Source organism: Vulpes vulpes, chromosome 2, assembly GCF_048418805.1.
Source record: "Vulpes vulpes isolate BD-2025 chromosome 2, VulVul3, whole genome shotgun sequence".
Taxonomy (NCBI): domain Eukaryota; kingdom Metazoa; phylum Chordata; class Mammalia; order Carnivora; family Canidae; genus Vulpes; species Vulpes vulpes.
Genome location: NC_132781.1, coordinates 75,834,574 through 75,846,799, shown reverse-complemented (window position 1 = coordinate 75,846,799; position 12,226 = coordinate 75,834,574). Strand labels below are relative to the sequence as shown.

The following is a 12,226-nucleotide window of genomic DNA, read 5'->3' as shown; positions in this document are numbered from 1 at the left end:
ACCAGAGAATCAAAGGAGGAATAAATGAAAAAGGGGTAGAAGTGATATTTGATGGAATAATGGCTGAGAATTTTCCAGAACTGATGAAAGCCACCAAGCAACAGGTTTAGGAAGTATGATATATCTCCAACTAGATAAATTAGAGGAAATTCACACTAGCTTGTGTAAAACTGCTGTAAACCAATGCAGAGAGAAGAATCTTCATATTAACTATAAAAAAAAGATGATAGACTGCCTGTCTTTTCAAAGAAGCAGTGATATAGCCTTTAAAAACTCTATAGGAAAAAAAAAACTCTATAGGAAAAAAAAACCTATAGGTTACAGCATAACTTAATGGTAAAATATTGAATGCATTTTTGCTTAGTTTGAGAACATAACAAAGTCCACCATCACAATTCTCTTCAACTTTGTATGAAGTTCCTAGATAATGCTATGTGACAAAAAAGAAAAGAGAAAAGGGGGGGGGGGGGCGCGGAGAAAGAAGGAAAGAAGGATTTAAAGTAAAGAAAACTGCCTTTTGTCACAGGCAACCTGATTGTGTAAATAGAAAATCCAAAAGAATCAAATTAAGTGATTATAATTAATAAATTTAGCTAAGTCTAGTTTTAAGAAAAATATGTAAAGAACAATTGTAATTTAATATTCTACCAATAAACAATTAGAAAATAAAAATTTGAAGCTATACCATTTAGTCTTCTCAGAAACATCAATATATGGGAATAAATCTATCAAAATATGTATAAGACCTCTACACACAAAACTACAAAATACTGAGAGAAAGTAAGTGGAATCTAAACAAATGAAGGGCTGATATTCGTGGATTATAAGATCAAATATTGTGAAGATGTTAGTTCACCCAAAACTTATCTGTAGATCTAATATCATCACAAAAGCAATTCTAGGAGTGTGTTGAAGTATGTATGTATGTAAATTTATGCAGAAATGCTAAGATAAGAATAGCCATTTTGACCCAAAAAAATCAGAGATGGAGAGGTTAAACTACTATTTACCGAGACTCATTAAAAAGCTGTAGTAATTAAGACAGTGTGGGATTATTGCTGTAAAAAATAGACAAGTAGACCAATGGGGACGAGGCCAAAAACAGATCCACATATATACAGTCACTTAGTTTATTGCAAGTCACCCAGTGTTTTCAAGCCTTAATCACCTCTTCTGTAAATAGGCTTCATAATAGTGCCTACCACATAAAGTTGAAATATGACATTTTACTGAAGAGGTTAACATATGCAAGAAACATATCAGCAAGTGTCTGATAAAATTTAGTCAGTATTAATATTACCATTGTGACTGCCACTATTATCGTAATTATTACAACTGCTATTGTTACTGTTCATTTTCTGTTTTTCAATATAATTATCTGGAAGTGGGGAATGGGTAGACATTAAATCGTGGTCGAGGGATCCCTGGGGGGCGCGGCGGTTTGGCGCCTGCCTTTGGCCCAGGGCGCGATCCTGGAGATCCGGGATCAAGTCCCATGTCGGGCTTCCCTGCATGGAGCCTGCTTCTCCCTCTGCCTGTGTCTCTGCCTCTCTCTCTCTCTCTGTGACTATCATAAATAAACAAAAATTAAAAAAAAAAAAATCGTGGTCGACAGCAAGCAACATTTGACACAACACAACCTACCTGGAAAAAGAATGGGACCAGGGAGATAAAGTTCATGATTCAGTCAAAGTTGACTTAGAAACTGGAATGGGACTTGGCCTAGCATCAGGGTAATGTGGCCACACAACCATAGTAAACATTTATTAAGTAAACATTTACTAAGCCTCAAACTAGGCTTGTATATATATGTGTTTGTAAGAATATTTGAAAGCATGTGTATGTATATAAGCCACTTGTAAAAACACTGTGTAGAAATGCAGTCAGTTAGCAATTCTGGCATCTGAGCCATAGCCAGGGGTCTGAGAGAAGTTTAGACAGAATATTAAAAGATCTGATTCTATAACTTTAATTTTTTTTTGATTCCATAACTTTAAATGGAAAATTTATTTTATAGCCTCTTTTGGGTAAACCTGGATGTTCATTTTGTAACATAGGTCACAGAGTCTCTGAAGACAGGGAGATAATGGTTGGCGCAGCGGTTGGGCGCCTGCCTTTGGCCCAGGGCGCGATCCTGGAGACCCGGGATCGAATCCCACGTCGGGCTCCCGGTGCATGGAGCCTGCTTCTCCCTCCGCCTGTGTCTCTGCCTCTCTCTCTCTCTCTCTCTCTCTCTCTCTGTGACTATCATAAATAAATAAAAATTAAAAAAAAAAGAAATAAATATTAATTCTTTTCATATTCATATCCTAAACAATGCCTCATATTTCATAAAATGAGTTGCTGTATAGTATCCGGTGTTATGTAGCTGAAAGCTTACCGGTTCTTCCAGCCAGTTAGTATCTCGAATCCTCCCATATTCCAGCCCACGTGGCATTTCCCCTCCTGCTGGCCCACCCACACCCTATTTCTCTCACAAGAGAAGACTCTAAGACACGCCACTGCTTTAAAACGCTTCAGCTGGCTGGTGAGAAATTGTACTCAGAAGCTCTGAATTCATTTTCTCATTTTACTACTACTTTTTGGATGACTTTAGATAGAGTTATTTACCCCTGAGTTTCATCTGCAACAAGGGGTTGGGGCTGAAATAATGAAAGTAAAACCTCTTGGCACAGTGTTTCACTGAGGTGAGGGTTGGTGTGGCTATTACTATTATTGACAAAGATCTTCCAGCCAGGAGGCTCGTATCCAAGTCTTTTGTTTCTAAACCGCATGTGCTTTTTTACCGTGCTGCCTGTAATTTGGCAAGTGAGAAGATGGGCCTTGGTACTCAGTCTTCCTCACTCCATCTAGATTGGGTCAGGACCCCGCCCGCTGCTTGTCTGTAACTCAGTTTAGAACCACCAGCTGGAGCGCCTTTCCCCCAGTGCTGGCACTTGGTCACTGGTAAAACCTCAAGGTGGGACCCCTTTTTAAGGAAGGGAGAGGGAGAAGTGCTTTCTCACCCCCGGGAGTCGGCCCTGTGCTTGGATCATGGAAATGCGCCTGCCTTGCCCTACAGAGTGGGATGCTGCCCAGCCCCGTGAGAGGCTTGGCATGGATTCCTTCCCAGAGAGCAGTTAGCGTCCCCCACGCAGTAAGCAGTGGTTGGTTTCCGCTGCTTCCTCTTCCCTCCTGCAGTTCACCCCGTCAGGCGGGAGTCCAGACTCCTGGACGTAAACTCTTCAACTGGAAAGTGCTTGTTGTTGGGTACCTACCTCTTATGAGCTGCTCACTGCACACGAGGCTCATCAGAGTTGCCCTAACACACGTGTCTCTTAGGAGTCCAGCCCGAGACGCTATACCTGTAGGCCCTGTCAGCAGTTCTCATCTTTGTCAAGTCTTTGTTTGAGATGTACGTATCTTTCTAACAATTTGATTGTAATCTGAAAGAATCTGGCCTCTAACTTCTAGATCTGCATGTTACATAAAAAGCGCTGGTTGACAGGACCTCCTGGGCAAAAACCGACAGTGGCAGCGCATCAGGACCTGGGCTTCTCCAGTGAGAATTCCTGCCGGGTGCCGTGTACCAGGTCCTCTGCAGATCAGTAGCTGTCTCTGAGTTCTCTCATTGAGCTGCTGTAAAACATCGTGCTGGCGACATGCTGCTTTATTCTGGGAGACCCTTTCTTCTGCCCAGCTACTTGGCTGACCCCCAGCAGAAAAGGACACAGTGCCGGAAGTGCTTTCTGAACGAGACTGGGGTTGTGGGGGGAGTCCCCTAAATCAGGAGGAACAGGAAACTGAATTGCCAAAAGAAACATGATCATCCTAATAAAATGAAGCCCATGATTTGCGTTCCAGGTCCTTCAACTATTCTATGGGAACCCGGGCATTTTCCCATGACAGTATTTTTATCCCTGATGGGGGAGCAGAAAGTGAGCAGACAGTTCAAGCAATGTCACAGGACAACATCCTGGGCAAAGTCAAAACTCTTCAGGTAAGACAGCTGGAGATTGGAAAGTCAGAGCCGTAGGAGGGGGCCCAGCTGTGGCGGGAAGTGGGGAAATCCCTAGAGTGACCTTGAGTAAGGGATCCGGAGATCCATGGGTAGCTTCTGGTCAGGATGTTTGCTTTCTCAACTCTGCCTCTGTTCTCTGGAAGCGTTCTGTCCACCTTATCACCATCGTACCCACCTATATAACAGCCCTACTCCTTTTCTGTCAACCTGTTCCCTCATTTTTAACTGCGTATCATGAGGGCAGGTACCCAAGAGAAGCTGCTGGATTTGGGGGGTAGGGGAGAGTTGGGAAAGTAACCATGAAATGTTGCCCATAATCCCTGAGCACAGGGTTGACTATTGGCAGAGGCTATGCCAGCATATCTGTACTTGGACGATGAACGGAGGGATGCTCTATTATTTGCTGTGTTCTTAAATCTGGCTCCCCCTGAGCCACCCTGTCTTGGAGGAATGCCAGGAAGCTCCCAAACCTCCCTCCTGTTCATGCTGCAGAATCGGGCAGTTGTCCTCCATAAAATCGACTCAGGTGGTAACTCCTTAATAATGAACATACAATAAAATAATGATTCACTAAATGTGACTGAGATAATGGGAAATCTAGGGAAAGCAAAAGGAGCAAGTACACCTGGGATCCGACCACATAGGTTTGCCTGCTAGCCTAGTAGAATTCACTCACCCGACAGAAGTGCCTCAGCAAGCACTTCTCGGAGACGGGAAGGCTTGGAGGCCATCCAAATTATGAACGGGGGACTCTGGTTTGCTGGTTTCCATCTGTCTCTAAGTCTACAATAACGAATGTATAAATGAATGAATGAGGGGGGGAGGAGCAGCTGGCTTGAGTAGCTGCCAATACAATGAAGCATTATACTCAAAGGAAATTTTCTATTTTCTTGAAATGTTCTTGTTTCTACTGAGCATTAGCTATGCATTTTGTGACCTGTGTTTGGTTACATGTCCGCACACACTCAGCTGAATATAGCATATGGCAGGCGGGGAAATAGCGAACACCCTGGAAACAGACCGAACTTGCCTGGATCTTCAGCCTTCCTGCCAAGCACTACCCAGGGCCACCGTCCTGCCTTCAGGGCTAACCTCGGCCCTTCCTTCAGATTCCAGCACGTCCTACCAGGCTCTGCTCTTAGTTCTTGCTAAGAACTTGCTAAGAAAAAGCAAGCTGTCACTTCTCATAGGTTGGAGAAGAGGAAGGGGTGATGATCGCCGCAGAAAACCTTGGGCCCCTCCCCACCTTACCTTTCCTTCTTGAAGTCTTTTGATTTCTGGACCATTTTTCTTAAGTTCTGAGGCCCTGGCTCATAATATGCCCTTTCCAAGAGGAGTGACGTCCAGAGTTCAGTCCATGAGACAGCTGGATTTTATGAGGGCTTTCGAGGAGTTTTTTAAAGATTAGATAATAGTGTGTTGTCTTAAATGATGTCTGTGCCAACATCGCACTGCATGCCACTGCCTTTCTGGGAAGTGGGTTTGGAGTTGTAAAAAATATGTAATTCTGCACTGTTGCAACTCGGTAAAAATATGTGTGTCAGTTATTCCTAATAACACTGCAAAGTGCAAGTTTAAAGAATCTGATCTCACAATTAAGATGTAAGCCAACTTCCCTGAAGCAACAATTCTGTTAATAACAAGAAGAAAAATGTGAGTAAATAACTAATCTGAGTGCTCTCTTTTGGACAATATCTACTCATACAAGGTCTGCCTAATGTTGCTTCTGCTCTGTGTACTCAGAGTCTTCCTTACAGCTCCATCATTATATTTTTTTAAAAAATAAAGAGACTTTACTTTTTGAGGAGGGAAATGGGGACCGTTATCATAGAAAATGTGATTTTTGGAGTGACATTAAGATATAACTGTATCACCCCCAAAAGACTGTGCTTTATTTTTCAGTCGACTAAGCAGTATGTTCCTGGTAAGTCATAGAAATAGTAGTTAACTTTATTAACTTGCATGAATGCTTTGCATTTTTCATGACAACGTTACGCTGGTATTGATGCTTAGTAAGCAGCATAAAAGACCGCCCCCTTGTAGACTCCAGCATGGAATGAGGGTGTTTAGTTATGTCAGAGGCATGTATGTTTTTTATGTCCAAAATTGTGTTTGTGTATGTATGTGTGTTTATTAAAAACAGGAGTAATGGACACCTATTTGACGGTAGACATCCTGGCAGGCTGATTAGCCACTATTATTAAGACATTTTTTAAAAATGAGATTTGTATCATAATGCCATGGGGTGGGGGGAGGCCATTTTTCTCTGGTCTGAGAAACTTCTCAGCCCTTGGAAAACCCCAGAACAGTGAGTGCACTGACTGTGTTGGGAAAGGTTGCCCTCTAGTGTCCACACGTGGTCAGCCCAGCCCGCCGGCCATACCTTGCACTGCAGTGGTCTGGAACCTCTCTGAGTGCAGGATGGCTAAATTCAGCATGAATAATAAGCCTACACTTTTCCAAATCAAGTCAGTCTATCACTGGGCGAAATTTCTGTGGCAGATGATCGAACCTTTACGAGAAAAATTACTTTTTTTTCCCCGAGTATTAAAAAAATACATGTTTGTAGGGAGAACAAACTTTAATATACAGGATAGTTATAAGGACAAAGCCAACAGTGGCGCCCCTTTTAAAGACCCTACACATGGGATCCCTGGGTGGCACAGCAGTTTAGCGCCTGCCTTTGGCCCAGGGTGCAATCCTGGAGACCCGGTATCGAGTCCCACGTCGGGCTCCCGGTGCGTGGAGCCTGCTTCTCCCTCTGCCTGTGTCTCTGCCTCTCTCTCTTTCTCTGTGTGTGTGACTATCATTAAAAAAAAAAAAAAAGACCCTACACACAACCATCAGTTGTTCACGGCCAGTGGGTGAAATAAAAAATCTGTGCCAGGCCCCCTACCACCACCTGGCCGTGTGGCTTCCAGTGCAGTCTTTATACCTCCCTGACCCTCAGTGTCCCCATCTGAAAAATAAGGGGATGAATATGATGGATGACCTGGCCCACCCCCAGTTCTTAAAGTCTGCCATCTATATGGAATCACTCCTCACTTGCCATAGCACAGAGCAGTTTGGTGAGCTTCACGCTTCCGTGCACTTGGACCTCAGTGACCTTGAGGTTCCTTACAGCTGCCCAGGTGAGGGGGCAGGGAGGTGCCTACTTAGGTCAGACCCAGTTGTGTAACAACTGATGATGACACTCAGGCGGGAACATCATGGTCCAAGCCTGCAGGTGATACTTAGAATTATGCCACACCCTTGTCAGGAAGAGCTAACTCTTTTAGTCCATGGATTATTCAGCTCGGGAGGGAAAGCCTCCATTTTCAGTAGCCCCTGGCTCCTGCTGAGCTGGATCTCACTTAAAAATGCCAAAGTCTCATATATTTGAGGATTTTGACACCTTGTGCAGCTGTCAAGGACACAAGAGAAGAAATACCCGCTCTTAGCCACTTCTGCATAGAGCAGATGTCTTTAAATCTACATGCTTTTTCTTCCGCCTCTCTTTAAAAATTCATTTTAACTGTGGGCATATCTGTAGTTGACTCAGAAGACAGCAACTTTATTTTTCCTCTGCTTTGTTCTCACAGACATGGTCTGTGAAAAATCTGGGGGAACCTAAATACTGGCAGCGTGAGAGCTGCAGAATATGATGTGCTTGGAATTCCCACACCATAGGAAAAAAGACTCATAAATATGGATGTGCATTCCTATAACATCATTCTCTGGCATTCCATATTACAACAAAATGGCCCAATTTGAATGAATAAAATATAGTCCCTTTTAGCTCACATTCCAGTCCCAACAGTAACCCCATTCACAGCCACAGGCAGCATGGACAGTCGGACGGTTGGCGTAGGCACAGCGTTCTCCTCTCTGGCTGTAAGTGCAGTGTATCCGAAGAGCCCCTGGGTAGTAGGTGGAAGGGAGGGAGTGGTCCTAGTTGACGAGGGTAAGCTCCCTCTGACCATCTGGTTTTCAGTGATTCCTTGTATCAAAGTTCCTCTCATGACAATGCCTGAATGTGGGCAGAATGAAAGTCACAAAAGAAAGTCACACTGATCCCTCTATTCAAGTAACATGACACCTGAGATTGCCAAATGGGTTTCAGGAGTCACCTTTTAATTGTCAATAAATCACACAGTGTCTTGACAGCCCTGTCTCTTTTGAGTCAGCTGAAGGAAGCATTTGGAGCAGGAACCACAGGTGAGGGAAAACATGCAGGTGCAGGAGCCTCGGCCTTGACAACCTGAGGATCAGTCACCATAGCCTTGAACCCTAAGTCCTACCCTGGCGTACTTCTGCAGTCTCATCCCTGACAGCTGCAGGTGTGTCTAGGAAGACAGTCCTTTGTCTGGACAGAGAGGCTGCAGCCCGATCCCTGAAAGCAGCCAGCATTTCTTTGATGACCTGGGTCCTCCACTCCTCCATTCCCCTCAGCTCACAGCTACTAGCCTGAATTTATTTTTTCTAGAGGGATTTTAAATCAGCGGCTTTACAGAAATGCACATTGTTATTCTCAAAGGCAACAGCATTGTGTTTCTTTTGCCAGGATGAACATCTCTGTGACATAAATCATCCCTTTGATATGCACACGTTCTCATTCCCTCCCACCACCTCTTCTTCCCTCCCTTTCTCTCCACCCTCAGTTGTCACACCTGCCACCAGGCCCATGGCCACACCCCTGCACCCTCCTCCCTGCTCAGCCTCTGCCCCTGCACCCTTCTCTCATCCCGCCTCTTTGATTTCATTCTTTGCTTCAGTTCTCAGCGCCACCCCCTCCACTTCCCTGCTCCATCCCGTGTGCCTTATTTCTCCTGTTCTTATTCCCTCCATTTCCTCCTGCCATTGTCTCGTAGCTCTTCCACTGCTCATCACGACACCCATCCCACCTTGGAGCTTATTTCCACTTAGACTGCGATTACATCGTGTCATATGCTTGTTTGTCTCTTAAGCATCAGGGGGGAGCAACATCAGTATTCTAAAAAGTGCCCTAACGAAGAAAAATATTAGCATATTCATTCTTTTTGTGTGTGTGATGGTGGCAAAAAGTCCTAACCGAATGGCATTAGAGTGTTAGGCCAGGTTCTCCTTGGAAGCTCGTTAAAGAATTATTCTGTGATAACTAGAAGAAATACCCTCATCTTAGTGGTGCAGGAGCACTGAGAGAGGGCAGCCGCTGACAACGGAGTCTCCGTCTACAGGGATTTAGAACACTCTCCAGCTCTTGGCCAGCACTCCCAGAACAGGGATAACTGGTAAACCAAAGGCTGGGCTGGGAGTCTCCGAGGGACCTGCTAGGGCTTTCACTAGGACACAGGAACCAACCATGCCACCTCTTCTGCCCAGGTCCCTGTTCCTCTCCCACAGGTCAGCAGAGTGAGCTGGGCCTATGACTTTGTTACACCATGTCCTCCTGTCTATCTCCATCGGCTGCTCTAACCGTGCCTGCTTATTGATCTGCATAGCATAGATACTAACTGCCGCTTCCTGCTAAACTCGTTTTGAGAAGACACCCTTTTGCAGCCTTCTCTTCCCAGAAGCCCTTTCAGGCTGCTCAGGCTGTACTTCACTGGCTGAACTCGGGGCTTTGGATGTGTGTTCCTCCCCTGTGGCACCAGGGGAACCAGGCTCAGGCTGAATAGCAGATCAAATATAAGTCCTCTGTCTTTCTGTGCTCCTGACTTGGCATGCTGGGGGGTGCCCTGGGGTGCGGGGAGGGGAGTCTTGGGCTCATCTCTTCCATGTCTCTGCAGTCTCACCATCTGCCATGCAAGGCTGAGAGGGAGCTGGGCACAGGTGGGTGGATTTAGTACCCTTGAGCTCAGAAGGGGCATTTCCCTCAAGGGATTCCCCTGCCAGGGAACTTCGGCAAGGTATTAAAATTGCCGCATCATCTCTTTATTTCTGCCCCTAAAAGAAGAAAGAAGCACAATGTCAAATTTGTGAGAACTTGTGGAATGCAATGCAGATAACACTGAGATGGTTTTAGGAGACCTGGATTCAAATCCCTTTGTGGCCACTCATTCTTTCCATAAGCTTGAGCCAGTCACCTCTCACCACTAACCTCTGACATTTTTAATAAAATGAGGGTATTGGACTACGTGATTGCTAAGGCTCTTTGCAGCTCTTGGGATTAAATGTTAGCCAGATTAAAGATAAATATCAGATAATGCACTTTTTTTTTTTTTGAGGCATAAAAGGACTACGCAGCTCAAGTACAGCAGTAGCTCTCAGCCACAAGCAATTTTATCCCCACAGTGGATATTGGGCAACTTACAGAGACATTTTTGGTTGTCTTGACGGGGAAGGAATTGCTACTGGCATCTAGTGCCTAGAGGCGAGGGTGCTGTAAACATTTTACAATGCTCAGGACAGCTCCCCACGACAAAAAATTATCTGGCCTAAAGTGTCAGTAGTGCTGAGGTTGAGAAACCCTGCTGCCGATGAAAGCAGGAGCTTCTACAGATTAAATTCAGTGGTCTTCTTGCAGGTGGCCACGGCATAGCCTTTTTTCTTTCTGAATGTTGTTCATTTTCTCTGCCACAGCCCATTAAATATTTTGCCCTTTCTTTAATATTTATATATTTTTTTTTCTTCTTCAGAGAATATATTTCTTTTCTAATCTGGCTTTTCTCGAATTCTAAACACTACTTCTCTTCCTAATTTCTACCCCATTTCCAACCCCCCACACACACCCTTCTCGCTACCTGCCACCTATAACAAATCCCTGTGTGGCCCTTCCCTTCTGCCTACTTCTCTGTCCCTTCCCCGTGGTCCCTTCTGTCCCACAGTTCACAGCGCCTAGCTGCAGCAAGGCAAAAAGAAGCCCCTTGTGGCAGGACAAGATTGTTCCTGTGCCTTCCATGATTTCTGCATTGATCATGGAAAGACTTGCCAGCCCTGGGGCCTCCCTTATCTTGGTGCCCACTGGGACTGGAACATGGTATTCAAGCTAGGGGCTGGTGAGGAAGGTGGCTAACGCATATTCAAGGAGAATGTCTCCAAAAGATTTCCTCCAGTGGTTCCTACATTTCATGTGACTATTTTCTATACAATGTTTATACTTTGAAGACTTTTTTATGAATAAATGTATAGGTTAATCAGAACATTTTTGTCATAACGTGTATCCCAACTTTTGGTTCAGAAATATGGACTCTCTACCCCCTGGATAATGTTGGCATTTCCATGAAAGAGGTGGCTGGATGAAAAAGCTCATGGCTTGAAGGTGGGAAAGGAAAAGAAAGGAAACAGGAAAACAAATTCACTTATTACAGGACTGCATCATGGCTTACTGGCATGGTATTTAGTCTAGAAAGGTGCACAGAACATGCCTCAGTGCCTACTAGATATGCTGGGGCATCTGGTTGCACTTGTTATGAACTGCTTCACTGCTTCAGAACATCTTTCTTTTGTTTCCAGCGACAGTTGAGCAAAAACATCAAGTTTGGGCAGCCACCACCCAATGCCATTCCCATGAAGAAGGCAGACAGTGGTGAGGCTAGCTTAGAAGAGGATCTGTTCCTGACCAGTCCCATGGAAATTGTGACTCAGGAGGACATCATTCTCTCAGACACCGAGAACAAAGTAAGGCTCCTCCAGGAAATGACTTGATTGCTAAGGGAGGGGAGGATGTCGGGTAGTGGACAGGGGCATCCAATAGCTTTTGGGGCTGCAGTGCAGGGAATATGTGAGAGAAGCTTCTCTGATGAGTGGCCCTGGGCCGGAGGGCACTTCCTGGTCAGTCGCCACTGGGAGAGGCGGCTGGGCCTGGGGAAGTGGAGACATGCCCTTGGCATTCACTCCTCACAGCATCTGCCACTTCCTCAAGACTCAGGGTGGCCCACCTCTCCTGGGAAGCCTTACCCAACCTTACCCCCCAGCCGTGCTGTCTCCTCTGTACCTTCATTGCACCAACTCCGTGCTTCTTACACATCTGTACTCTCCACATCTGCGTAATTGTTCTCCCTCTGTCTCTAAATGTTGACTTCCTTGAGCACAAACTGGATCTTACACATCTCTGTCTCCCCAGGACTTAGATAGTGCTTACTTAGTAGCACAGAGTAATTACTTGTCAAAGTGGAGTCATTTAAAGGGAAATGAGAAAAGAAAGAAGTAGGTGCTTAGGGAGACAGAATGATCAAACAGGCCAGCTTGAAGTGTACTTAATGAGGGAAGAAAGTCACATTCGTCCAGCATTGTCCTATCTGAATTCAGTCTTGATACTTGGAAAGA

The 12,226-nt window shown here is 45.0% G+C and overlaps 1 protein-coding gene across 9 annotated transcripts in view; it reads left to right on the top strand.

Moving 5' to 3' along the window:
• Nucleotides 1-12,226, top strand: part of CRACD (capping protein inhibiting regulator of actin dynamics) — a 272,284-nt gene that overhangs the window by 239,402 nt on the left and 20,656 nt on the right. For 4 of the 9 annotated variants that reach the window (XM_072748926.1, XM_072748927.1, XM_072748928.1 and 1 more), the window contains 2 exons: nucleotides 3,844-3,979; nucleotides 11,414-11,578. In XM_072748926.1, coding sequence (XP_072605027.1) covers nucleotides 3,860-3,979; nucleotides 11,414-11,578 — 285 coding nt within the window. In that variant the 5' untranslated portion in view covers nucleotides 3,844-3,859. Of the gene's footprint in view, nucleotides 1-3,843; nucleotides 3,980-5,902; nucleotides 5,925-11,413; nucleotides 11,579-12,226 lie in introns of all 9 variants that reach the window. The other 5 variants (XM_072748930.1, XM_072748924.1, XM_072748925.1 and 2 more) reach the window with 2 other exon arrangements.